Source organism: Zychaea mexicana (assembly GCF_025766255.1).
Source record: "Zychaea mexicana strain RSA 1403 chromosome Unknown BDB00scaffold_112, whole genome shotgun sequence".
NCBI lineage: Eukaryota > Fungi > Mucoromycota > Mucoromycetes > Mucorales > Lichtheimiaceae > Zychaea > Zychaea mexicana.
The window spans coordinates 130,504-155,456 of NW_026516775.1; the positions used below are offsets into that span (position 1 = coordinate 130,504).

Sequence of the window (24,953 nt, forward strand, 5' to 3'; positions counted from 1 at the left end):
CTTATTGGAACGAGGAAAAAAAGCTGCATCTGATGGTATATTATTTATATGAAAATAATCAGAATTGGTTGGATAACAGCAAAAACCAGTTTTTCAAAAAACATTTATACTAAAGTTTAGCAAAAGGGGGTTTTAAACTCGTGCCTTCTACAAAAGGTAGGATATAAGGCTAGTACGTTAGACCACTTCACCAACGTAAAGATTTTGAAAAATTAAGTATACATATCTGCTTTTGCTGTAGCCCGGGAAAACATTTAGCCGTCGGGAAAACTAATTACCTATCTATTTCCTTTTTAGGAAGTCACGTGATCTAAGCCACTTGGCAAGCCCCTGGGAAAATGTTTAGCCATCGGGAAAACCAATTAACTGTCTAGGATCTATGAAAGAAAACATGGCACGCACTATATATAGTATATAAGTAGTATATATATATAAGGAAATCTGTGTAACGTAAAAATACCCGATATAGTAAAATCGACGTCACCGAATCCCATAAAAGGTACGGCGGAGTTTCAAACATATACCAAAAAAGGAGAAATGGGCTGCAAACCAACTTGAGCATAGAGAGTAACTGTTATTATCCGATGAAACTAAATGCTTTTATTTTTCGCATATAGAGTATTATTTTGGCTATCTACTGACTTTAGTTGCAAATCACAGTACCCAATAAGTAGCTTAGAATAATTTCTACAAACATTTTGCTTGATAGCTTTTTAAATTAGTAGTCTTACATAAGCTAATAAATATACATTTAAGAATAGAAAATTCAGCATATTATTTTCAAAACAAAGGTACAATGATACAGTCACATTTTTTTGGTTTTCATTGGGCCCTTTGGTATAAATTTCAAAGCAAACCAAACATGCTGGTAGCTGACGGTGTAGAGCTTTGGACTGGTGCTGGGTATAGTCAGGGTTCAAATCCTGCAGTGTACCTTTTTTGCTTGTTCAGCTTTACTTTTTTTTTGAATGTTCAAAATCTCCAAAGGTCAAGGGTTCAATTCCGGCAGCGACCAACTTTTCTTTATAATAAAATTTTACAATATACTGAATGCAACTTTTTTTCATCAAAAATGAGAATATTTTATTTTAAAAAATCATTATTCTATTCCAATGAATCCCTTCCCTTATGACTCATAGTCATTCCGTTCCGATGAATATCCTTTTTTCCTTTCTTTATAACTCAATAGTTATTCCGTTCTGATGGGATATCCTTCTTCCCTTCTTTAATGACTCATAATCATTCCGTTCCGATGGGAGATCCTTTTTCCCTTCCTTTATGACTCATAAACATTCCGTTCCGACGGGATATCCTTTTTCCCTTCCTTTATGACTCATAATCATTCTGTTCCGACGGGATATCCTTTTTCCCTTCCTTTATGACTCATAATCATTCCGTTCCGACGGGATATCCTTTTTCCCTTCCTTTATGACTCATAAACATTCCGTTCCGACGGGATATCCTTTTTCCCTTCCTTTATGACTCATAAACATTCTGTTCCGATGGGATATCTTTTTTCCCTTCCGAATGCTTCCGGTTAAAAAAGTATATAAAGGGGCAACTTTTGGTAAACCTCTCTTTATATTCCTTACTCACTCCCCTATTTGATTCCTATTGATCACTCTTATTGTTTACTTTTTTCACTACTTTACTATGTCTGCTACCTCTCCCTCTACCCCTCTTCCTACTGCTGCTAATGAAAGGGCTATTTGTATTCCTGACCTATTTGAGGTGATGCCTAAGTGTCTTGATGTCCAGAAAACTATAGAGTAAGTAGTAGTTATAAACTTTACTTTGTGTGATATTTAAAAAAAGTCATGAAGGTTGCTAATATATAGTAAAAGGTATATTCAAGAGCTTGGGATTATTCCAAAGGAGAAGTTCTGTGGTGATAGGCACCTTATGAAGCTGTCTGATAGCCCATGTGATGGTTTACTTTGGTCTTGTACTAAAAGAAGAACTTATACTACTAAGCCTAAGGTTGTATCTGCTTGGAAGGGGTCCTTTTTTAGTGGTCATCACAAGGAGAACTTTGGCCGTATACTTTTGGTAGCCTACCTTTAGCTAGTGGGTAGTTTTCCCACAGAAATGTACTTGATGTCTGGGCTTAGCTTGCCAACTATTAGGGGAGTTGTTAAAGACCTCTTTCTTATGATTGAAGCTGATTTGAAGACTGAAGATGTTATAATTAGTAAGTTTTATATACCTTTTTTTATTCCATCTTATTTATTGCTTACTAAGCTACTTATTTACTTTGACTAGGTAGCCGTCTTCCAAATAGAGAACGGATTATTGTGGAAATTGATGAAAGCAAATTTGGCAAGACTAAGCTTACCAAAGGTGGCTATGGCAAACATGTTGAAGGTGTTTGGGTAGTAGGGGGTATTGAGCGTAATACACCTGAAAAACGTGTCTTTTTGACTACTGTTCCCAACCTTACTGGTGAAACACTGAAGATGATTATTGATAGCTATGTGGCTCCAGGTAATATTCTATCTTTGAAAGCTGATTTTTCTAACGTTTACTAATAATATTTAAAATCTACTTATAGGCACCCATGTTATGGTTGACTGCTGGAAAGGGTACAATGGTATTGATGTGGACCCTAAAAGGGATCTGAAAGTTGATAAAGTCAATCATAGTAAGCATTTCAAGGTCCCAGATACCAATATATATACAAACACTATTGAAGGTAAGCTATAATGACTATTTACATATATATATATATATAAAACACTAAGTATATACACTTATTAAACTCTCTTACTTTAGGTGTTTGGAATGGTATTAAGATGAATGTCTCTGCACGTCATCGCACTAGTGCTATGATGCCTTGGCATCTAGTTGCTTATATTTGGCGTTGAAAAAATAGCAAGGACCTTTAGGGAAATCTATGCCGCTGCCTAAAGGAGGTCGAGCTACAACCTGGATGCCATTTTAAGGGTAGTAAACAAGATATAGCAAAGACTAACCCTAGGTCTTTCCTTACAGAGGTTATTCTGGAGGCTGAAGATAAAGGGTCGAATGAGATCTTTGAGTCTCATAGTAGAGAGGATGATTACGAGTCAGAGGACCCCCCTACTGATGAAGGTAAAGATTATCTACTTTATTATTCTTTAATACCTAAGCTAATATTACTGATACTAACATCAAACTATATTTATTTATAATAATATAGATGACAATGACTACCAGCCTGGTCCTAGTATAAAAAGAAGTAGAAAGGGAAAGGATAGACAGTAGAAGACATTTTGTACTTTATCTATAATATTTCCAGATTTTTGAGTAATTCCTGTATCACCACCATTGCCTTTTATGGAATAAAATTTATATCATCTGATAGCCCTGCGTCTGTAGTATTTAATGATATTTTTGTTACTATGTAACGATCACTTGGTGCTGAGATACAAAAGAAAGTAGGTGTGCCGGGACTTCTTTTATTCAACCACTGTCTATTTCCTTTTTAGGAAGTCACGTGATCTAAGCCACTTAGCAAGCCCCTGGGAAAACGTTTAGCCGTCCGGAAAACCAATTACCTATCTATTTCCTTTTTAGGAAGTCGCATGATCTAAGCCACTTAGTAAGCCCCCGGGAAAATGTTTAGCCGTGGGGGAAGTCAATTACCTGTCTATTTCCTTTTTAGGAAGTCACGTGATCTAAGCCACTTAGCAAGCCCCTGGGAAAACGTTTAGCCGTCGGGAAAACCAATTAAATGTCTATTTCCTTCTTAGGAAGTCACGTGATCTAAGCCATTTAGCAAGCCCCTAGGAAAACGTGTAGCTGTCGGGAAAACTAATTAACTGTCTATTTCCTTTTTAGAAAGTCACGTGATCTAAGCCACTTACTAATCCCCCAAGGGGTGACTGTAAGAATTTACCCGGTGGCTCAGTGGCTTACTAAGTGGCTTAGATTACGTGACTTCCTAAAAAGGAAATAGATAGTTAATTGGTTTCCCGACGGCTAAATGTTTCCCCAGGGGCTTAGTAAGTGGCTTAGATCACGTGACTTCCTAAAAAGGAAATAGACATCTAATTGGTTTTCCCGACGGCTAAACATTTTCCCAGGGGCTTGCTAAGTGGCTTAGATCACGTGACTTCTTAAAAAGGAAATAGACAGTTAATTGGTTTTCCCGATGGCTAAACATTTTCCCAGGGGCTTGCTAAGTGGCTTAGATCACGTGACTTCCTAAAAAGGAAATAGATAGGTAATTGGTTTTCCCGACGGCTAAATGTTTTCCCGGGCTACAGCAAAAGCAGATATGTATACTTAATTTTTCAAAACTTTGCGTTAGTATATAGGTGTTTTTTAGTTACTCTATCCTTAAATATCTCTCCTTCTATAGATCATAGCTCATCTATTATTAATGCTATTGCTATAAAACTTTGTAGGCATATACAGATGATGTATATACATCTAAGTATGTTTTTACTGAAGACAGTCACATTGCTTATTTTAGACATTACATATGAGGATGTGTAAAAATCACTAAAAGTAGCTTTATTTAAGGTGGATTAAGACTTCTAGAAGGTGCAATATTGTAGCTACAGTGCTGTGAATTGCAGTACATGTATCTGTCATATATGGCAACAACATAATAAAACGGCAATAGCAGTCACATAGTATATAGTTTAATTTCTTGAGAAAACTTTATTCTCAGAGCTATTACTAGCTAATGAGATGTACTACAGAGCTATGATAAGAATTCTGTTATATAAATCAAATGCTGTGCAGTCATTGGTAGGCTCAAAATTAGCAGTCACATCTCTAGATTATTACTTTATATAGTAACTGATGACTTTTTTTGGAGAATTATTTTCTCAAAGGGGTTTCTCATCAACTAAACACCCTACAGTGCCCTACTAAAAATCCTACTAATTAAGTTACATCTTAGCTATCTATTCATATAATTGTTATGGCGATTCAACCACATTTCTTTTTTCTCATTTTTTTCATACTTATAGGTTACTCTCATTTCGCTCTGAACAGAGAATACCATACCCCAATGTAGTAATGGAAGATACATTTTCTATTTTCCTTCCAAAAGAGGGCTTCTCAGAGGCCTCTATGGTGGCTCGCTTGCATTGATATAAAAGGAAACTGTTACTTGCAACAATAAAATATCGAAAGAAAAATATACCCTCTATTTTTCTTCTATTTTATCTGCTTTTATCATAAAAATAAATAATATTCTACTATCAGCTATTATTCACCACCTAGCGAAGAAAGCATTGGTAGAGTACACTGTGCCCGTAGAGAGGTATCCATAACTTTGAAAAGTTATGGATTTTCAATAAATTGAAGTTGGGAGATAGGGGAAGCCAGTACCCCAAAGTTTTGGAGGGGGGACATAAGGGCCGAAAGTAAAAAAGCAAAAAATACTGAGCTTCTGTAAGATATTTTTCAATATGTGGGGGTAGGCATCTATATGAAGCATGAAGGTTACAAGTAGAAAAGCAGCAACTTCAAGGTGGCATCATATAAAATTGGGGGTGCCATCACAAGCTAATAAGAAAAAAATCTCTTACCAGATGCAAAGGTCTGGACAGTATATTAGGGGTACCTGTTCAAGGTATGTATACTTATTATTAGATTGAGTAGTTACAAGAGGAGAAAAAAGCCAAGGGTTGCAATATTGATGGGAGTAGGGGGCATGGATTTCAATTTGGGCGGGTTTTTTTTCATAGTTGCTGCAGTAGACCGTACTCAAGGAGTATGGGTATGCAACATACTCAGCAATGCAGAACACTGATGAAAAACCACTTGTTAAAGAAAGTTCGGACAGCATAGCCATCGTTCGACTGTTAAAACAAAAGCTACCACGATAACTTATTATTGCAATGATCTGCTCAAAGGAAGCGGGCTGTCCTTCCCCTTTTATTTTAGGGGACACATCAGAAAAAAAAAGAACATAGTCAAGCGATGGGCGACATATATGTAAGCAGCTGCAAATACTTCATTTTATTCTGTTCCAAGAAATGTTATACTGTAGAACTGGGCCAAGAGAGAGGCTCAGCACCTGATATGCAATGTAGGAAGTAGTGCCAAAGCAATGAAGGTGCCACACATTAGCACAATAGAGGAACATATATATCAGAAAGTGAATGGTAGATGAGTATGGGGTATGTACTCTAGTTGTGATATTTCATAAAAATTAAGAGTTACAAATTTTTTAGGAGTTATAAAAATTCTTTATATAGTGCTTGCTACCTAGAAACAACAAGTGGACATTTCAAAAATTTAAGATTCTGCCTTTATAAATTTCCATTTTTAGTTAAGTGATATTTATTCATCGAAAATTTGCTAGTGGGACTTATATTTTTTCTGCTTTTCATCCAGTGAGTCCTTTCTCAGAGGATGACTTAAATAAACAAACTACTCTCGCATTCTTCTTAAATGATTATTAGAAACTGACAGTTCTCTTTGAATGCACAAGAAATTTACTTAATTGTGTTCTTTGACTCTTACACAATTTTAAGGTTCTTCTGGTACTTATTAAGTCTCCCCATTGTATAGAATGTTTTAGGAAAAGAAGGAACAATAAAACTGTCATCCTACTTAGCGGACTAAATCATAAAAATAAATTTGCTCGAAATCTATAAGGTTTGGTATTCTTCTAATTCCAATAAAAGCATGTTATCTTGCTCAAATCCTTATTTTACAAAAAGTTTGAATATTTAATGTATATTTTAAACTAAAAGAAATATAAAAACATTAATTTTAGATATAAAATAAAAAATGGCATAATCTACTTGATGATAAAAACAAACATTTATATAATATAATTTATGGTAGGATATCAGCAAATGAAAATAAAGATGGATTTCCTAAGATAATTTTTACACTAGTTTTTTTCTTTTTGGTTTTTGTTTTTTTTCTATTTTTATTTCTATTTAAAGGTTCATCTAGCAGAACATTTATGTTTTGTTGAACCTCTTGAGGTTCAAATGAACCTTTTATATCATTTTTATTTATTTTTTTAGAATGTTTTCGTTTGGGAACATAATTTTTTGAATGTCTACTGCATAAATAATCTTCTTTAATATCTTCAGCAACATTTTTTCTTATTTTTTTAGTACAGAAATGTCCATTCCTTTTCCCTTTTTTAAACATATGTGTACAAAAGTTATTATTCATAGATAGATATAGAAAATAATTATTTTCAAATAAATCATTTAATTTTTTTTGAATTTTTTTTTGAATTTTTTCAAGGACATTTTTTTCAATAAAATAATCCAATTCTGATTGAATGAACATATCTAATTCCTGTCTTAGATTATTTTTTAGATTTATATGGTTTATTGGGAGAAAATCGTTTAAGGCAACCATAATGTTTATTGTCTTTTTATATTTAAAAAAAATAATTAAATATAAAGGTATTTTATTTTATTTTAAAATTAAAATTCAATTTTATTTTTATTTTTATGTTGGAATAGATTAAATTAAAATTATTTTCAAACAGGGTAAAATTTAAACTGTTTACATATTCAGTATCATATTTATATTTAATATCTAATCCAAAATTATCCTCTTTAAGTACAGTATTTTTATCAAATAGTGTTTTATCTTTACAATAAAATTTTAGACGATAATTATAAAAATCATTAGGATGTATTATATATGACATTTTTATATATACACTTTTTCAATTATAATCATAATTAATAAAAATTTGTTATTTAAATACATTATTTTATAATACACTGTTTTAAATTATATTCTTAGGGATGGTTTGATGTTACACAAGGGTTAATAATAACAAGTCTTGGCAAATGTAAATATTGATTTAAATATAGACACTATTTTATAGAAAATCCTGTTTTATATTTTAATTTTGTTAATATATAGAAATGTATTGTTACACGATATATTAATTTTAGGGTCGTTTTTGAAAATACTTTTTTATAAACATTTGTTTTTTAAGACCCTGTATTTAAATATATTTATTATAATCAAACATTTTTTATTATTACAGGATTTTTCATCTCCTAGTAGACGTTTGAACTTTTATTTAGGCAGAGTGGACATGAATGTTAGTCTGAGTGGACATGAATGAAAGTTAATCTGGACATGAATAATAATTGATCTGGACATGAATGAAAATCGAGCTGGACATGAATGAAAATCGAGCTGGACATGAATGAAAATCGATCTAGACATGAATGAAAATCGAGCTGGACATGAATGAAAATCGAGCTGGACATGAATAAAGATCGATCTGGACATGAATATAAAACGATCTAGACATGAATATACATCGACCTGGACATGAATATAAATCGATCTGGACATGAGTAAAATCAATCTAGACAAAATAAAAATCAATCTGTACATGAATGAAAATCATTCTGACAAGAATAATAATCAATCTAAACATGAATAATAGACAACCTAGACATAATAACAGTCAACCTGGACATAGTTTTAGTCAACTAAGACATAATAAAAGTTGAAGTAGATAATATATTAAGTATAGCAGAGCAGAATATATGAGCACTTAAGATTTTCAATTCAAGTCAAGACATAATATAAGTTAAGCAGTACAAAGCCAATGTCAAGATATAGTAGTATGGCTGTTTCACTCGTGACAAGAAGCTTGTAGGCTAATGTACAGGAAATGGCAAGGGTGCGTCAGAGACTCACTGTGCGCATAAGGCATAAGCCTATTTTGCTGCTGTGGGAATAGGGCCTGAGCGTTTCCCCTCATTTCACTTTACCCGGGTTGAGTTTGAAACAAATTGGAGGCTGGTGGCAGAGGTAGGTGGAAAGTGTGGGGTTTGTTAGCAGCAGCAGGGAGGAAAAAAACAACAACCAAAGATCCTTTTTTTTTTCTCATTACCATTCGCTATGGCAAATCAACAGCTTCGACGCACACTTGTAAATGGCTCCTACTCTCTTCACGATGAATAAAAAACAAAGAAAACAAAACGGCACAATCCACGGATTTATTGAAAAACGAAATGAAGGTAACTGTTTTCTTAAAATAAGCATGTGCTCAAGATTTATAAAGGAGTAGACCGCCGTTACTGCTGCTTAAAAAAACGCTGGGTAAGTAAACAAGAAAAGGGAAAGGTTACTGGTTGTGCTTGGGGTATAGCTTTAGTAGACATACGCTCATTCAGAATTACTGTTTTTTTTTCTTCTCTGTATATACTTGATGCACCATCTTGCACCATTCCAACGTCAGACTTACGTGCGTAATACAACATCGTCCTCTACCTGCACAAACCATTCGTACTCACAACAAGAACGGCGCAACAATTTTCTTCTCCATTACTCATACACAATTATATACAACATGACGCTGATCCGCCATTGACTTACAAAATATACAGCCTGACGCATTTATTTTTCACTATTATGTACGCCCATATTACACGATGACGACTATGACGCCGGTCTTTTGTTTTAATACTCGTACGCTCAAGCACATCATCATCGTAATGACGGTCATCTCTTTGTTTGCTGTTTGTATTCACATCACTGCGATGATAATTATATTCCTATGATGCATACACACCACCACAACTATAATCCTCCTCTGCAATTCGCTGTACTCGCACACACACGATGGCAACAACGATTACCTTTTTCTTTTTGCATATGCCAACACGAACATTGCCGGTCTTGATGGATAAGGTAGCTATATATGCTGATGGGTGGTATGTAGGGTTTTATTATTGTTACTGTAGATGTTATGGTTGGGATGAAAAAAATAAAAGTAGAAGATCATACATTATGTAGTCATTATGTTTCAGTTGTCTGCATAAACGGGTGTGAGATGGGATTGCATGTTATTACAAGTGCTTCTATAAAAACTATAGATATAGCTGTCAGCGGGATGATAATATGGCAGGGACAAAGAAGAAAAGGCGTTCGTTGTTATGAAGGAGGAAGTTCCTTTGCTATTACAACAGCAAGTTTATTTTTTATCAATAACAACAACTATGAACAACCAACAAGTTACTACCCTTGACAACATTCGCTACGCTCTCTCTCACTCGACTGTACGTGGAGTTCTTGCACTCATTCCCAATGAAATCGTGCGCCTTCTTGCTGCTCAATGGCAGATCTTTAAGGATCGCATCTCGGAATTGTGTGGCTACAAATGGGTTCACAAACGCGAGACTGTGAGTGGCATCAGACGCTCTGCCACGCAATGCCAATAATTACAATAACCATCCTTCACCACGAAACAACATCCTTCGCACCTGCATAACTCTTGTAGAACCTTCTTCGTTATCTTTCTTATATAACGGTCAACATACTTTATTTTCATCCAATCCACAGCAACACAAAAGGAAAGAAACCCGTCAGTTATCCTTCCTGCTATCTACAGCTCATTTTCCATAAAGACCGGCGATGTTAACGTTGGTATATGCAAAAGGTAAAAAGTAATCGCGTCCGGCTGTATATTTTGTAAGTCAATGGCGGATCAGCGTCATGTTGTATATAATTGTGTATGAGTAATGGAGAAGAAAATTGTTGCGTCGTTCTTGTTGTGAGTACGAATGGTTTGTGCAGGTAGAGGACGATGTTGTATTACGCACGTAAGTCTGACGTTGGAATGGTGCAAGATGGTGCATCAAGTATATACAGAGAAGAAAAAAAACAGTAATTCTGAATGAGCGTATGTCTACTAAAGCTATACCCCAAGCACAACCAGTAACCTTTCCCTTTTCTTGTTTACTTACCCAGCGTTTTTTTAAGCAGCAGTAACGGCGGTCTACTCCTTTATAAATCTTGAGCACATGCTTATTTTAAGAAAACAGTTACCTTTATTTCGTTTTTCAATAAATCCGTGGATTGTGCCGTTTTGTTTTCTTTGTTTTTTATTCATCGTGAAGAGAGTAGGAGCCATTTACAAGTGTGCGTCGAAGCTGTTGATTTGCCATGGCGAATGGTAATGAGAAAAAAAAAGGATCTTTGGTTGTTGTTTTTTTCCTCCCTGCTGCTGCTAACAAACCCCACACTTTCCACCTACCTCTGCCACCAGCCTCCAATTTGTTTCAAACTCAACCCGGGTAAAGTGAAATGAGGGGAAACGCTCAGGCCCTATTCCCACAGCAGCAAAATAGGCTTATGCCTTATGCGCACAGTGAGTCTCTGACGCACCCTTGCCATTTCCTGTACATTAGCCTACAAGCTTCTTGTCACGAGTGAAACAGCCATACTACTATATCTTGACATTGGCTTTGTACTGCTTAACTTATATTATGTCTTGACTTGAATTGAAAATCTTAAGTGCTCATATATTCTGCTCTGCTATACTTAATATATTATCTACTTCAACTTTTATTATGTCTTAGTTGACTAAAACTATGTCCAGGTTGACTGTTATTATGTCCAGGTTGTCTATTATTCATGTTTAGATTGATTATTATTCTTGTCAGAATGATTTTCATTCATGTACAGATTGATTTTTATTTTGTCCAGATTGATTTTACTCATGTCCAGATCGATTTATATTCATGTCCAGGTCGATGTATATTCATGTCCAGATCGTTTTATATTCATGTCCAGATCGATCTTTATTCATGTCCAGCTCGATTTTCATTCATGTCCAGCTCGATTTTCATTCATGTCTAGATCGATTTTCATTCATGTCCAGCTCGATTTTCATTCATGTCCAGCTCGATTTTCATTCATGTCCAGATCAATTATTATTCATATCTAGATTAACTTTCATTCATGTCCACTCAGACTAACATTCATGTCCACTCTGCCTAAATAAAAGTTCAAACGTCCGCTAGGAGATGAAAAATCCTGTATATATTATATTGATCTAAAAATTAAAAAAATAAAAAAAAAGCTATATTTCGATTTTAATTTATTAATTAATACTGAAATCTAAAAGATGTTTTATTTTCTTTTAAAATTAAAGTTCTTTATATTCAAAAATATAATTCAGAAATAAAATAATTTTTTTTTAGTTCTAAAATAATTAATACATCTTTGTTTTAAAAAAATAATAAAGTTTTAATTTTATTAATTTGTTTATTATTTTCTATTAATATAGTTCTTTTTTATTTTAAAATTTATTTCTTTCTTTAAATATTTAATCCATAATTTTGAATTAAATTCATACAATAACCCAAATTAACAATATGTAATCTAGTCTCCTTACATTTTACCTGGTACTATTACAGTCAATGTTGATTGGAAGGCTGAGGTATATATTGCACCAGTACTTACCACTAATGTTACACTACCTTCTTAATATGGAAATTGCCGATTCAATGTCATATACAATAGTGTATATGGTGCCTGCCACCTAGAAACAACAAGTGGACATTTCCAAAATTTAAAATTCCGCCTCTATAAATTTCCATTTTTAGTTAAGCGATATTTATTCATCAAAAATTTGCATGTTTTTTCACAGCTTTTTCTGCTTTTCATCCACCAGTGAGTCCTTTCCCAGAGGATGACTTAAATAAACAAACTACTCTTGCATGATTCTTCTTATGTGATCCTTAGAAACTGACAGTTCTCTTTGAATGCACAAGAAATTTACTTAATTATGTTCTTTGACCGTTGCATAATTTGAAGGTGCTTCTGGTATTTGTTGAGTCTCCCCATTGTATAGAACGTTTTGGAAAAAGAAGGAACAATAAAACTAGCATCCTACTTATAATTTATATGGCACTATTACAGTCAATGTTGATTGGAAGGCTGAGGTATATATTGCACTGGCACTATCACCAATGTTACACCACCTTCTTAATATGGAAATCGCCGATTCAATGTCATATACTAGTGTATGGTGGGGTGGACATTCTGACAAAATCCTCTGCTAAATTTTCGAATCTACCCCAACTTCGACACTTTATTTCTCAATTTTTTTTGCCTGTACGTAAATTAAAACGCTTCATAGAATTGCTCTTTGAACCTCTCTCTATCGTTCTATGAAGCCAAAAAAGTGGGTTGTATAAGTGAAAAAAGTTGAAATAAAAAGTTGAAAATTGGTCCAAAAATTTACGTTTCTAGGTGGCGGGCACCATAGTAGGGTAGACATTCTGACAAAATCCTCTGCTAAATTTTGAAATCGACACCAACTTCAACACTTTATTCTCATTTTTTTTTGCTTATATGTATACAAAACCTTTTCATAGAATTATTCTTTGAGCCTCTCTCTATCGTTATATGAAGCCAAAAAAGTGGGTTGTATAAGTGAAAAAAGTTGAAATAAAACATTGAAAATTGCTCCAAAAATTTATGTTTCTAGGTGGCGGGTACCATATTTACAAATTAATTTAGGAAACATAATAAAACATTTCAGAAATTTAATGAAATATCTACGGATTTTTTTAGAAATTATAACAATATTTAAGAGCTTATTTTATTTATTTTGGTTTTTAATTATATTGAAAATAACAATATTATTTAATAATTCTAAACATTTAAAGAAATTGTTATATTTAGAAATTTACTCTACTTTAAAATAAATATAGATTTATCATATCTAACTTATATTTATTTTCAAAATTTTCCATAAGAACATTAATATTTTTAATCATTTTTAAAAAACCAAATTTAATATTTTAGAATTTAAAAATGCTTGGCATTTTAAATTCTTGTGTAATAATAAAAAAGAAAAATAAAAATACTCAATTTTTATTTTCTTTCTTTAAAAATGATTAAATTTATTTAGAAAAAATACCTGTAGGTATTTTTTTAATATAATTAATATTAAAAGAAGAGGAGCTTCGCTCACAGAAAAAACTTCGTTTTTTGGTTCACCGTTGGTGAGACTGGAAGGGAAGAGGAAGAAGGAGGAAGTTGTTTATATTTTAAGAATATATAATAACATCATAAACAGTATATTATATTTATAAAGTTAAATTTTGTTTTTAAAATAGATTATTTTAATATGCTCAATTTAAATCTCAGAAATAATAAAAAAGTTATTTTTAAAAGAAAATTTGCAATAATTTTGTAATCACTATACTATGAGATGTTCTCCTATGTCCTTTAGTCATTTTTCATTACCACTACTAATTTTGCTAGGCGATTTCAACGTTAAACTTACAGAGTGCATAAGACGTCAAACTTTAATTAAAAAGCTGGTAATTAGCACATTGACTTTTACAGCTTTTTTTCTGAATGGTGTAATCGGAAATTGCTAGTAACGGGAATTAGAATGGTTGCGCGTCGCTGATTAACAGAACGTGAGGAATGGATTGGACCGAAATGGCGCCATTGGAAAGGAAAGGGTGAAGAGACGGCGCATCGAGTTCGAGGAAGAGTGCGTTGAGGAAGAAAGGGAAGACATTTCTTTTCACAAGGCACTAGTAGAGAGAAATGTTTTAGTTGATCAGAAAAAGGCTACTCAACCTTACGCACTCACGTAGCCTCGAAAATTGAATACATATGGTTCATTTGATATTTTATTACAGACCCCTTTCTTATTAATTATCTGATGTAAAGCCATACTGGATAGCTAGATATAAACAGCATGCGACGCAGAGAAGGACGTTGTTTGGTATTTATGCTGCCATGATCTTTTGTTTGCTTGCAACATGTGCTTTTGCTGTCAAAGTGACTAAATTATCAATGATTAAAGTGATCGATAATGTTCATACCCAAAGAAAAAAAAAATGTTTGTTATTATCATGTGTGTATGTTGCCAAGATCCTTCTTAAGAAAGGATCAATAAATTGGTGGTTAGCAACGTGCGCATACTGCCAAGAAGCTTATATTAATATAATTTAAAAAAATCAGTAGTGATGTTGATACCGCTGTCATCATGTGCTCGTGGCGCTAAGATATTTCCTAAGGAACAATCAATAACGTGGTCGAAAACATGCGCGTATCACCAATGTGCAAATTAAAATAATAATGAAGTAGCCTGATGCGTCTGCACCCTTAACGATGAGTGCTATAATATAGATAAATAATTGATTCTTAGAAAAAGATATAAAAGAGAGCGAAGAAAGCAACAGACTTATTAAAACACCACTGATATTCTTCACGTACCCTTGTTTCCTTGACGATGTCCAACTTGAACAGCCAATAGCAAAATGGCGAGTTCATGTTATGCTTTTGTCGAAATTATTGGGCACATCTGGAGGGATACCGTTGAGTCACTCTGAGAGCGTATACTGATCATGTCAGGGCTGACGAACAGTATAATTTACAGCAGGAAATCAACGATACGGTAGCAGAGCTTTCACAGACTAGTTTTTATGCTCGTATCGAATGTTGCATTATACTGATTCGCCATATGTAGATCAAACTCTGCCGATGGTGGATGGGGGCGATATGCAGATGGAAGTCGATGATCCATAACTGCCTGATCATAACGCCGACGTAGTTGATAATGGTAATTTTGTTGATGGTATTGGTTGTGAGTTGCGATGTTGCACTGTGTTTCGCTTTGTTGAACTGATTGTGTGTCCCTTGTTGGAATCTAGTAGTAGCTGTGGCGAATTCTGGTGTAACCTTGCCATATGAATCATTTGGAGGTGACCAACCAGTAACGGATCAAGAAAGAGATGACGATGAATTGATGTACCAGGCTGACGACGTCGAATTCGATAATATAGTCGAAGATGATACAGTAGGTTAGTGGTAGTAATGGTGCTACTAGAAATAATGTGGAAAAGAAATCAGAGTTAATAACTGCTATGCAATAGATGAACCGCCAACACTATTAGCCACAACAAACCTGCTCGATTCCATCCCACAACCATTGATATTCGTCTTCATCTTCATTTGTTTATTCCAACTCCACCATCTATCCGAGCGTGTCGCATCCATGCTGATCACATTCATCATAACCTTGTTCGCCGGCCTTCATGTCCTCCCCGAAAACACCATTATTCCGTCTACAATTGCTGGGATACGACAAGCTATTGGCTTTAACCGGTTGACACAGGATCTACAAAAATATGTCGCCTGCAGCAAATGCCACGCCATATATCTGCCGTCACCAATGTTGCACGAGCGATGCACCAAGCCAAGCAGCATAATCGACGGAGATTCTTGCAACACACCTCTGTTTAAAACAACCACTAACAACCGTCGCTCTCCTATTAAAGAATATACCTACCATCCCTTACAACAAGCCCTGAAAAGGTTCTTCATGCGACGAGGTTTCGAGGACAAAATCCTTGGGTGGCGAAATCGTCGGGTCCCAAGAGCAGGAGAACTCGGTGATGTGTATGAAGGCATGAAATGAGTCAGTCTCCAGGATTCCAACAATATCACCTTTGTTGAAGACCCTCGCTCGTAGATGCTGACACTTAACGTCGATTGGCTTGCGCCTTTTGACACCGGTTACTCGTGTGGCGCCATTTACATCACCATCAACAACCTCCCTCGCGCCGATCGCCAAAAAGTGGAGAACGTCATACTTGTAGGTGTTATGCCTGGACCAAGTGAGCCGAAGACCTACGAGATGAACTACTACCTTGAGCCATTAGTCGACGATCTCATTGCCCTGTACGACGGCATTGAGATGAGCACATTCCAAGAACCACAAGGCACACGCATTCGTGCAGCTCTGCTTAATGTTGCCTGCGATATACCTGCTGCTCGGAAGGTTGGTGGCTTCACTTCGCATGCCAGTACGCGAGCATGTAGCAAATGCACGCGCGAGTTTGTCGTTTTTCCAGGCACTACAAAACTGGATTATTCAGGTCAGCAAATTCCATCCTCGGACCTGCAGACAAAGGAGGGTAACCTATGCGACACGCAGCAATGGCTAGCAGCAATAACACCAAGAGCGCGATACAACGTCGAGCGTGAGACAGGGACTCGCTGGTCGCAGCTCCATCGTCTTCACTGCTTTGATCCGGTCTCGTCTGTACTTATTGATGTTATGCACAATTTGTTTCTGGGGACTGCCGCTCGGATGGTGTCTGGATAGAGGACTTTCGGTTATTTCCGTGAAGCTGACTATGAGGTTATGCAAGAGCGCGCTGACGGTATTGTGTTGCCGCCTGGAATGCCTACCCTGAAGCACAAGATCCAGCGCAAGTTTGGCTTCATGACGGCTGAGGACTGGAAGACATGGACGCTCGTCTACTCCGCATTTGTCCTCAAACCCATCCTCCCTCCTGATCACATGGCGAACTGGATGCTTTTCGTCGCTGTGTGCCGTCACATTGTCCAAACCACGGCCACATATGAGCGTCTCGACCAAGCTCACATTTTATTCGAGCGTTTCATATGTGGTTGTGCAGAATTATACGGTCCTGATTTTGTTACGCCCAATATGCATTTGCACCTGCATTTACGTACCACCATCGAAGACTTTGGGCCAGTCTACGCACATTGGTTGTTCAGCTTCGAGCGATACAACGGTTTCTTGAAAGACGCGTACACAAACCAGAAGGACTCTTTCGAGGTTACCTTCATGAAACGATTCGTCGAGAAGGCCAGTGCTCTTGATTTCGTGACGAATGAGGCTGACCGCTTTGCTCAGCTACCACAACAGCTCGGGATGCTTGTACAAATGGCCGGTCAATATGTATCCTCCCTCGTCTCATACACCAACAATGACACGCCATTCGACCCGTACGCTTTCATCCAATTATCCTTAGACATGGGTATCGACGTGGACGGTAGCGAGCCGTTGCCCCCTGACACGATCACTTCCATGACAAGTGGAAAAACAACACGGCTGCTAGGTGATCGCTTAAACCTGCTCATCAGCTTCTATCAGCAACATTATGATCAAACGACTGTCATCAGTGCCCAGTCTGGTCAACGACTGATCCATCCTCACACACTCATAGTGCACGACGGGGTGGAAACATTTCGAGCAATTGAGATTTTCGGACAGACTTAGGAAGATGAGTCTTAGTATTATATAAAATATATTTGAGAATATAAGAATAGAAAGGGATAAGAGTCAAAAAGAGAGAAAGGGATACAAGACAAAAGAGACAAGAGAGATCTAAGATAAAAGATAAAAAGGAAAGCAGAGAAGAAGATATAATAATAGTATATATAAAAAATCGAGAAGAGGAGAGAAGAGAGGTAAAGGTTCTATGTGATGAAGAAGTGTGATAAAATTATATGGCCTAAATACATGGCATTATTTGGATATGTGTGGGGGCCAGCAGCTATAAGCCAATAGGCAAAGTCTTGTTGTATTTCGATTGCCGTAAGGTGGTTTTTGTTGTAGCCAGCTTGGCAGATAAATTGGGGCTTACGCCGATAGGCTGCCCAGTAGAGACGGTATAAGAGGTCCTCATACGTACCACTGCAGTTTGACCAGTTACCATCATGGAAGATGGTTTGGTTCCACTGATTAGGCACAAGGCATTTCTTACAGAAGCCATCCCTTACTGGCTTGACACATGCAGGATTCGATACATAGTGGTCACCAAAACAACAGAAACATTGACCAATATGAGCAATACACTGGGGAGAGGTTGCATGCTCACTTTCAGCTATGCCAAAAGTGAATAAGCAAGGTATACAGTGATCCTTGGCTATCATCATAACTGACTTAAAATTGTCAGCATCCGATATATACTTTCTCTTTCGAGAAAGACTAAGATATGCGTCAGTAGGGGTTGGCTAAGGAAAGGTGTATAGATTAGTACTAATGCTGACAGAGTAATAACAAAGAAGACTTTGTATATACGTACAATCGATGGTGGTGTGTGATCGATAATCCAATCAGTTGAAGGGCGGATAGTAGTTGACAGAGGGAGAGGAGAATCTATATGCAGGTTGGAAGCTTAAGTATCATTGAGAGCATTAATGATTCAAGTACTGAAAAGAAATGTGTATATACCTTTGATTTTTTGGCAGTAAGAGCAAAGCTCGACATTACCGTACCCAAAGCAGTTGGTAACTTGAGAGTCTAAAGACTCTGCAAGTATCTGCCGGATGCATTTTGATGCCAAAATGACATCATTAAATGCTTGCCACGGAGATAGATGCCGGTTTACCCTCTTGAGACTTTGTATCTGTCTTTTTTGGCGTTCAACGTCAACAAAGTACAGACACCGAGCAGGAGAACCATTGCGACCAGCGCGACCAGTTTCTTGTGCATAATCAAGGATTGATGCAGAGCCGCCAAGGTGGATGATTGTATCAATGGTTGAGCAATCGATGCCAGCACCGAATGCACTTGTTGCAACCATGATCTGAAGCTCACCGGAAACGAAGGCAGTGGTTCTTTTATGTTTTTCTTCCACCGAAAGATTACGATGGAAGTATGCTATTTTTCTTGCTTGGTGTGGTAATGCTTGTTTGAGGCGATTACTGATTGATGTTGTTGCATCTACTGCAGAGCAGTAGATGATCGTTGATGATGGTGATGATGATGGTGAATGCTGAGCTTTGAGGTGTGATATTGCTGCAGCTTGCGGATTGTTGGTGTTGATGATTTGGTAACAGAGGTTTGGTCGCATTGACGGCTGTCGTATAATTGAAAGGTTTGCGCCAAACATGTCAAGTAGGTCGGATTCAAATGATAGTGGAATTGTTGCGGATAAAAGGAGGAACGGAACAGTGAGGGAACGGAGGAAAAGGAGTGTGTAAAGTGCCGGACGGAATGAACGCCATGTAATTGCTGTATGCACCTCATCAATTACGACTCGGGCTAGCTGATTGTGGTCGTTTATTTGCTGGACAATATTCAGGAACCGTTGACTGCTGGCATGTTCCACTTGGACGATGATGATGTTGGGCAAGTGGTGCTGTATAGTAATATTGGGAGTGTATTCTATTACAGACAACCTAGCTTGCTGAATGCGCCGTTTCATATCGGCCAAAAGTGCAACGAGAGGAACAACAACAACTGTTGTCAAGTGCGGCTCGACTAGTGCAGGGACAAGGAATAGCAGGGACTTACCAGAGCCAGTTGGTTGGATAGCAAGTATGCTAGATTTGCGGGAGATGACGGTGGTAATGAGCTATGCCTGTTCAAAGGAGCGGAAGGAAGGCGACAGCGAGTTGGTGGCTTTACCAAGTGCGTTAAGCAGCTGTGGTGTGATGAATGTGCCTATGTAGAGATCAATATTAATTATGATTTCACATGTAAGGTTGATGAAAAAAAGGATGTACCTTGCGGAAGTGCTGGTGGTGTCGAAGTGGTTGTTGACTGGCGCCTGTCCAAGTCATTTTGCACTTGCAAACGGTGTTGCATCTCAAGCAATGCAACGTTCTCAGCAGCAGCAACATTTGCCAGAAATTGTCCGTGTTGGACAGCAACTCTATCCTGCTCCGCCTGCGGAATAGCACCCGGAAAGAGATGACGCCCAGGGCCGACACCTGTAATAGAAGAATAGTGAATATATCAATGAATGGTTGTGAAATTATAAGGACGCAGATAACATACCAAGAAAATCATGCCACATTTCAGAAGCAATAAAATACTCTTCTATTGCTACTGAAGAAAGTGCTTTTGAGTCGGTCGATGCTTGTGCGTAGTTATGTGCGGCAGTTCTGGACGAGTGGCCTGCCTGCAGGTCCACTGTATAATTTGAGCCATGATGAGCCAGCAAATGTTGGATGTGATATCTTGAAAATGCGACTGATACATAGCGGTAATCTTGGAAACTCAGACGAGAAGGAAGGAGTTGATGCCAGCGGGCTTGAAAATATGTGCGGAGAAGGTCGGCTGACATTTTTACGCCATTGCGCACAAAGAAGTATGCCATCGTATCAAGCATTTTTTGTTCGGAATTTGAGCATTCATAAATGAAGAGGCTAGTGAAATAAATAGAGTTAGACATTGCATGGTAGACTTTTAAAATGTAAATACCTTTCTATGGGACGGATGAAGGTGATATAGTTAAGAAACAAGCGGATAAGAGAGTGAGGGATAAAACGGGCAATAGCTTGGTCGCGTTGTTTAATGTTATGTGTTTTCTGGTACGTTGTTAGAAGCATTAATGTTTGGTGTTCGTTTGACCAATACAAGTTGTGTGTTGCGTGTGTTGTGTTTTGTAATAAAGTGCCTTCTAGCTCTGTGGCCCGAGCTGTTTGGCCGTATGTGAGGTGCTTTAGCATGAACAAATCGCGTTGGATTTGTTCAGCTGTGGTGATGTAATTTTTAATGGCGGACAGATTGTAAGTTGTATTGTTGTTATTGGTTATATGTTGAATATAAGTACGTGATAGGTGTGGGGTCGTGTGTATATGCTGGAGAATGTGACTGAATTGGTGACGGAGGTTGTTTTTTGGGTCGGTAAAAAATGAATAATTGATATCACGATTGTTGAAATCGTCGTACAGATGTATGGGTTTGTTGTTGCGGAATTGAAGGAGGTTGTTGAGGTCGATGTTAAAGGTGAGTTTGTTGATGTTATGCTGTATACTGGTTTTTAATTTGGTGACTAGGAGACGCAAATCATGTACATGAATGCGCTCGTTCGTTTCGACCATAGCAAGTGACAGATGGTTTGTGTGTGGTGTCCATGTGATTTTGTCAGTGACAAATTCTGACGAGTCAGAGATTGACGCAATCCGGCTGTATTCGGCAATAGCAGCATATGCAGACGACTTGCCATCGATCAAGGAGAATAATCAATATCTATAATTTTTGTTATAAATAACAAAATTATAATATTTCTTTATTCTGTCAAGCTAGCCTTCAATCCAGTAGGTCTCGGCTAGAGGGGGGGCTTGCTCATTACCATTCCGCCACTTTAAGAAATTTTTATGTTTATAAAAGTTACAAAAATATTAAAAAGTTACAAATTTCATTAAAAGTTACAAATTAAAAAAATATATCTTTAAATCTATGTCGGACACGTTTAAGCAGGGGAAAGCAAAATGACAATGACAAACTCTTTTTGGAAGAGTGACGAAAAGGGAACCGCAGTGACGGAAAGGGAACATAGTAACGGAAAAGGAATGGGTGGGAAAATGACAAGAGTGAACGAAAAGGGAACGCGGAAACGAAAAGGGAACCATGGTTACGAAAAGAAAAACGTAGAAACGAAAAGGGAACGGGGGGAAATGACAAATAGTGAACGAAAAGGGAATGGGGGGGGGGAAATGACAAGCAGTGAACGAAAACGGAATGGGTGGGAAAATGACAAGGCTGAACAAAAAGGGAACGCAGAAACGAAAAGGGAACGCAGAAACGAAAAGGGAACGTAGAAACGAAAAGGGAACGCGGAAACGAAAAGGGAACCATGGTAACGAAAAGGGAATGGGTGGGAAAATGACAAGAGTGAACGAAAAGGGAAGAACGTAGCACACGTAAAAAAGAAAGAACAAGTCGAGCGGAGTGACAGCATGAAAACGAAAAGGGAAACGTAAACAAGAAGAAGCGAAAAGTAAAAGGAGGAGTAATGGAAAAGGAAGGGCGTAGCAAAAGCAGTAAAGGAAAGAAAGGAAGCATGGGAAAAGGGTTGAAAGGGGTAAAGCCGCGGTTGTCATGGTTACCACCACTGCATGTATGGGAAAGCATCTTCTTCCGAAGAAGGTTCGGGGCCCCAGGACGGTATATATACCCGAAGCAAGGGGGTACTGCTGTTGTTTTGCTTTTCTTTTCTCTTCTTTTTTTTTCTTTTTCCCTCTTCTTCCTGCTTTACTTTTTACTTTGCCTTTTTTTTTTTTACCAAAGTCCTTTTGCTGCTCACTATTACTCAACATTGCTTCATCTTTCAACGTCCTTCATCACCATCACTCACGCTTGCTGCATCTCACTTTACGCCACTCGAACATTACGCGTCTTTGTCATCTTTACTTGCTATGGCTGCTCTGTCCTTGCCGTCAACAGAACGTTTTCTTCTCCTGTCACTATCGTCAATCGTGCTGGCTGCCATCTGTGGTGACGTTTTTCTGCTCTTGTATAATAGAATCCAGCAATGCCGGCGCCCATGTTGCTCTGTTACCTGCAATACGTACTCTGGTTTTTTTTGGCTGTCGTATACGTTGACTTGCTCCATCTCGCAATTCTCTTGCTACCGAAGATCGGGGACGTGTTGGAAATTCTACTCATTGTGCAGACGAATTCTTTTCCGTGGGTGTCTTGAACTCTGCCGGACGTATTGTGGCTCTTCTTGGCGTTTTTGTTTTCAAGGCTTCTTTGCTGGATGGACTTGTTTTTGGTTTACCTGTGCTTACCAAAGATGCTATGCATGGATGCTGCTCTGCCGCTTCAAACGGACGACCTGTTCTTCTCGTAGCCTTCCTGTGTATGCTTAAGCTGTATCCCTTCGTATGCCGTTTTGGATTTATTAAGATCAAGCCTCGAGACTGTGTTGGTTGCTGTTGCTCTCCATGGATGAACTTTGCTTTTGTTCGGACACATGCGTTTGCCGAGGTTATGATCCACATGGTAAGTTTTTCTAATTTAAGATCTTCCTTTATATTAGCTGGTCAGCACTTGTGGATTGTTTTATTAAAAAGCAAGAATGATTGATAGGATGAACAAGTGCATGTACACGCGCGATCGTTGACGGCAGGCATTGTGGGTATTGGCGATGGTGGCAGAGGAATTTGGATGGGCAGGTTATTATGTTTGTTTATGGAACAAGTGCAAGGTCGTTGACCATATAGCCATATCGAGATGCTGTTGGTGTGATAAGGTACTCTATGTGTATTGCTGGATGAGCTTGAGCCATATTCTAACTTGCGGCGGTGGTTTGTAATGAAGATACTACGTTTTTGTATCATTGTTACGTGTGAGGATCCAGGTAAGTGGTCAAAAGTGATTGCTGGGCAGGATATGTTGTGTTGGGCATGCTTGTGGTGGATGAGTGATGTGGAGATATAATTCAGAGTGCCGGTCTTTGTTTGTTGAAGGCAACAGTGTTGGACTAGAAGGATATAATTCTTAAATAAAGACGATCAATTTTGAAAAGAAAGCATAATGTTTTGAGCGGGTTAGAAGATGTGCTGTGGATGGCAGTTCTTTTGTCGGATTGCTGATACGACGGATTGTGTGAGGGCACTAGTAAAAGAAATAAAAACAGAAGGATCTCTTTTTTATAACTTGGCTTGATTATCAGCGTATACATATGAATATGACGGTGAACCATGATCATGCTGTCTTTGGGTGACTGTGCTGCTGAAAAAGAACAGCACAGCTCTAAAAATCATGAATATCACGAACGCTCCCAGCCATCGATCGTACAAGCATCTCTGACAACTCAGCATACACTTTTACTGATATCACTGACACCATGTGCTTCTCACGAATGTTTGCGTACAACAATTTCTCTGGATGACGATTAGCAGATCTTCACGCCTGCAACGATGTAATATATACAGAGTGTTGGCCACGCGTGTTTATCATATCAAAATGAGAAAACTAAGGCGGCAGTCGTACCCACAGCACTCGAACACATATAAAACTTTGACGCACGAATATACAACACACGTTTTACACAACTCCTCAGTGGTCATTCCAATTGCTGGTCAAAACCGGCGTTTTCTGATATTAACAGCGCCATTGCACGTACATACGAACTCGTATGAATATGTTCTATGCCAGCCGGTGTTTTTTTTCTCTTCTTGTAAAGAAAAGGAGAGGTACACAGCACCATTCAAACAAAGACGGTATCCAGTACTAATTTGTTGGTGCAACTTGTATAAACATACAAACAAAGATCCCATCACACCGAACAGCAACAGCACCGATCACTTTGGAAATTATGTCTCACGACCAAAAAAAAATCCATCGTCCTGCTTATATCATCTTTGCACACATTCAGGCTTCGATCCAGCAAACTATCTAGACAAAAATAATTGGTATGTGATCTTTACAATTTCTGCTGACGCTATAGTGCTATAGTGATGAAGGAAACGCTATGAAATAAAAAGACCGGTCTGTGGATTTTTTGTGTAAGAGACACTGGATTGCCCAGTTGAAGAATTAAACCAGCAAACTAAAAGAGAACATCAGCATCAATACGTCGTCGTTGAAGCTTGTTATTGTGGAGCTGAATTTTGTGAAAAAAGGAACAGCAGCATTTCTGCAGGTATGCAGGTTCCATGCTTACACGGACACAGATGCAAATGCTGTTGTTCCACGC

At 37.5% G+C, this 24,953-nt stretch overlaps 2 protein-coding genes across 2 annotated transcripts; both read right to left on the reverse strand.

The window, feature by feature from the left end:
• Positions 1–21,699: 21,699 nt before the first annotated feature.
• On the reverse strand, positions 21,700–22,567 carry BDB00DRAFT_849111 (uncharacterized protein; the record flags this gene model as incomplete). The annotated part of the gene is made up of 4 exons (XM_053125344.1): positions 22,490–22,567; positions 22,259–22,459; positions 22,112–22,221; positions 21,700–21,940 (listed from the first exon to the last, which is right to left on the reverse strand). Coding segments are annotated over exons 2-4 (418 nt in total), but the record flags the coding sequence as incomplete, so codon positions are not given.
• BDB00DRAFT_849112 (uncharacterized protein) lies at positions 22,483–22,899 on the reverse strand. The gene has a single exon (XM_053125345.1). The coding sequence runs from the start codon at positions 22,860–22,862 to the stop codon at positions 22,638–22,640; it is 225 nt and encodes a 74-aa protein (XP_052974564.1). The 5' UTR covers positions 22,863–22,899; the 3' UTR covers positions 22,483–22,637.
• Between the last annotated feature and the right edge of the window lie 2,054 nt (positions 22,900–24,953).

Bases quoted from the DNA above. Each gene is read 5' to 3' on its own strand.
- BDB00DRAFT_849112 (XM_053125345.1), bottom strand. From the start codon at position 22,862: ATGGAGCAAGTCAACGTATACGACAGCCAAAAAAAACCAGAGTACGTA.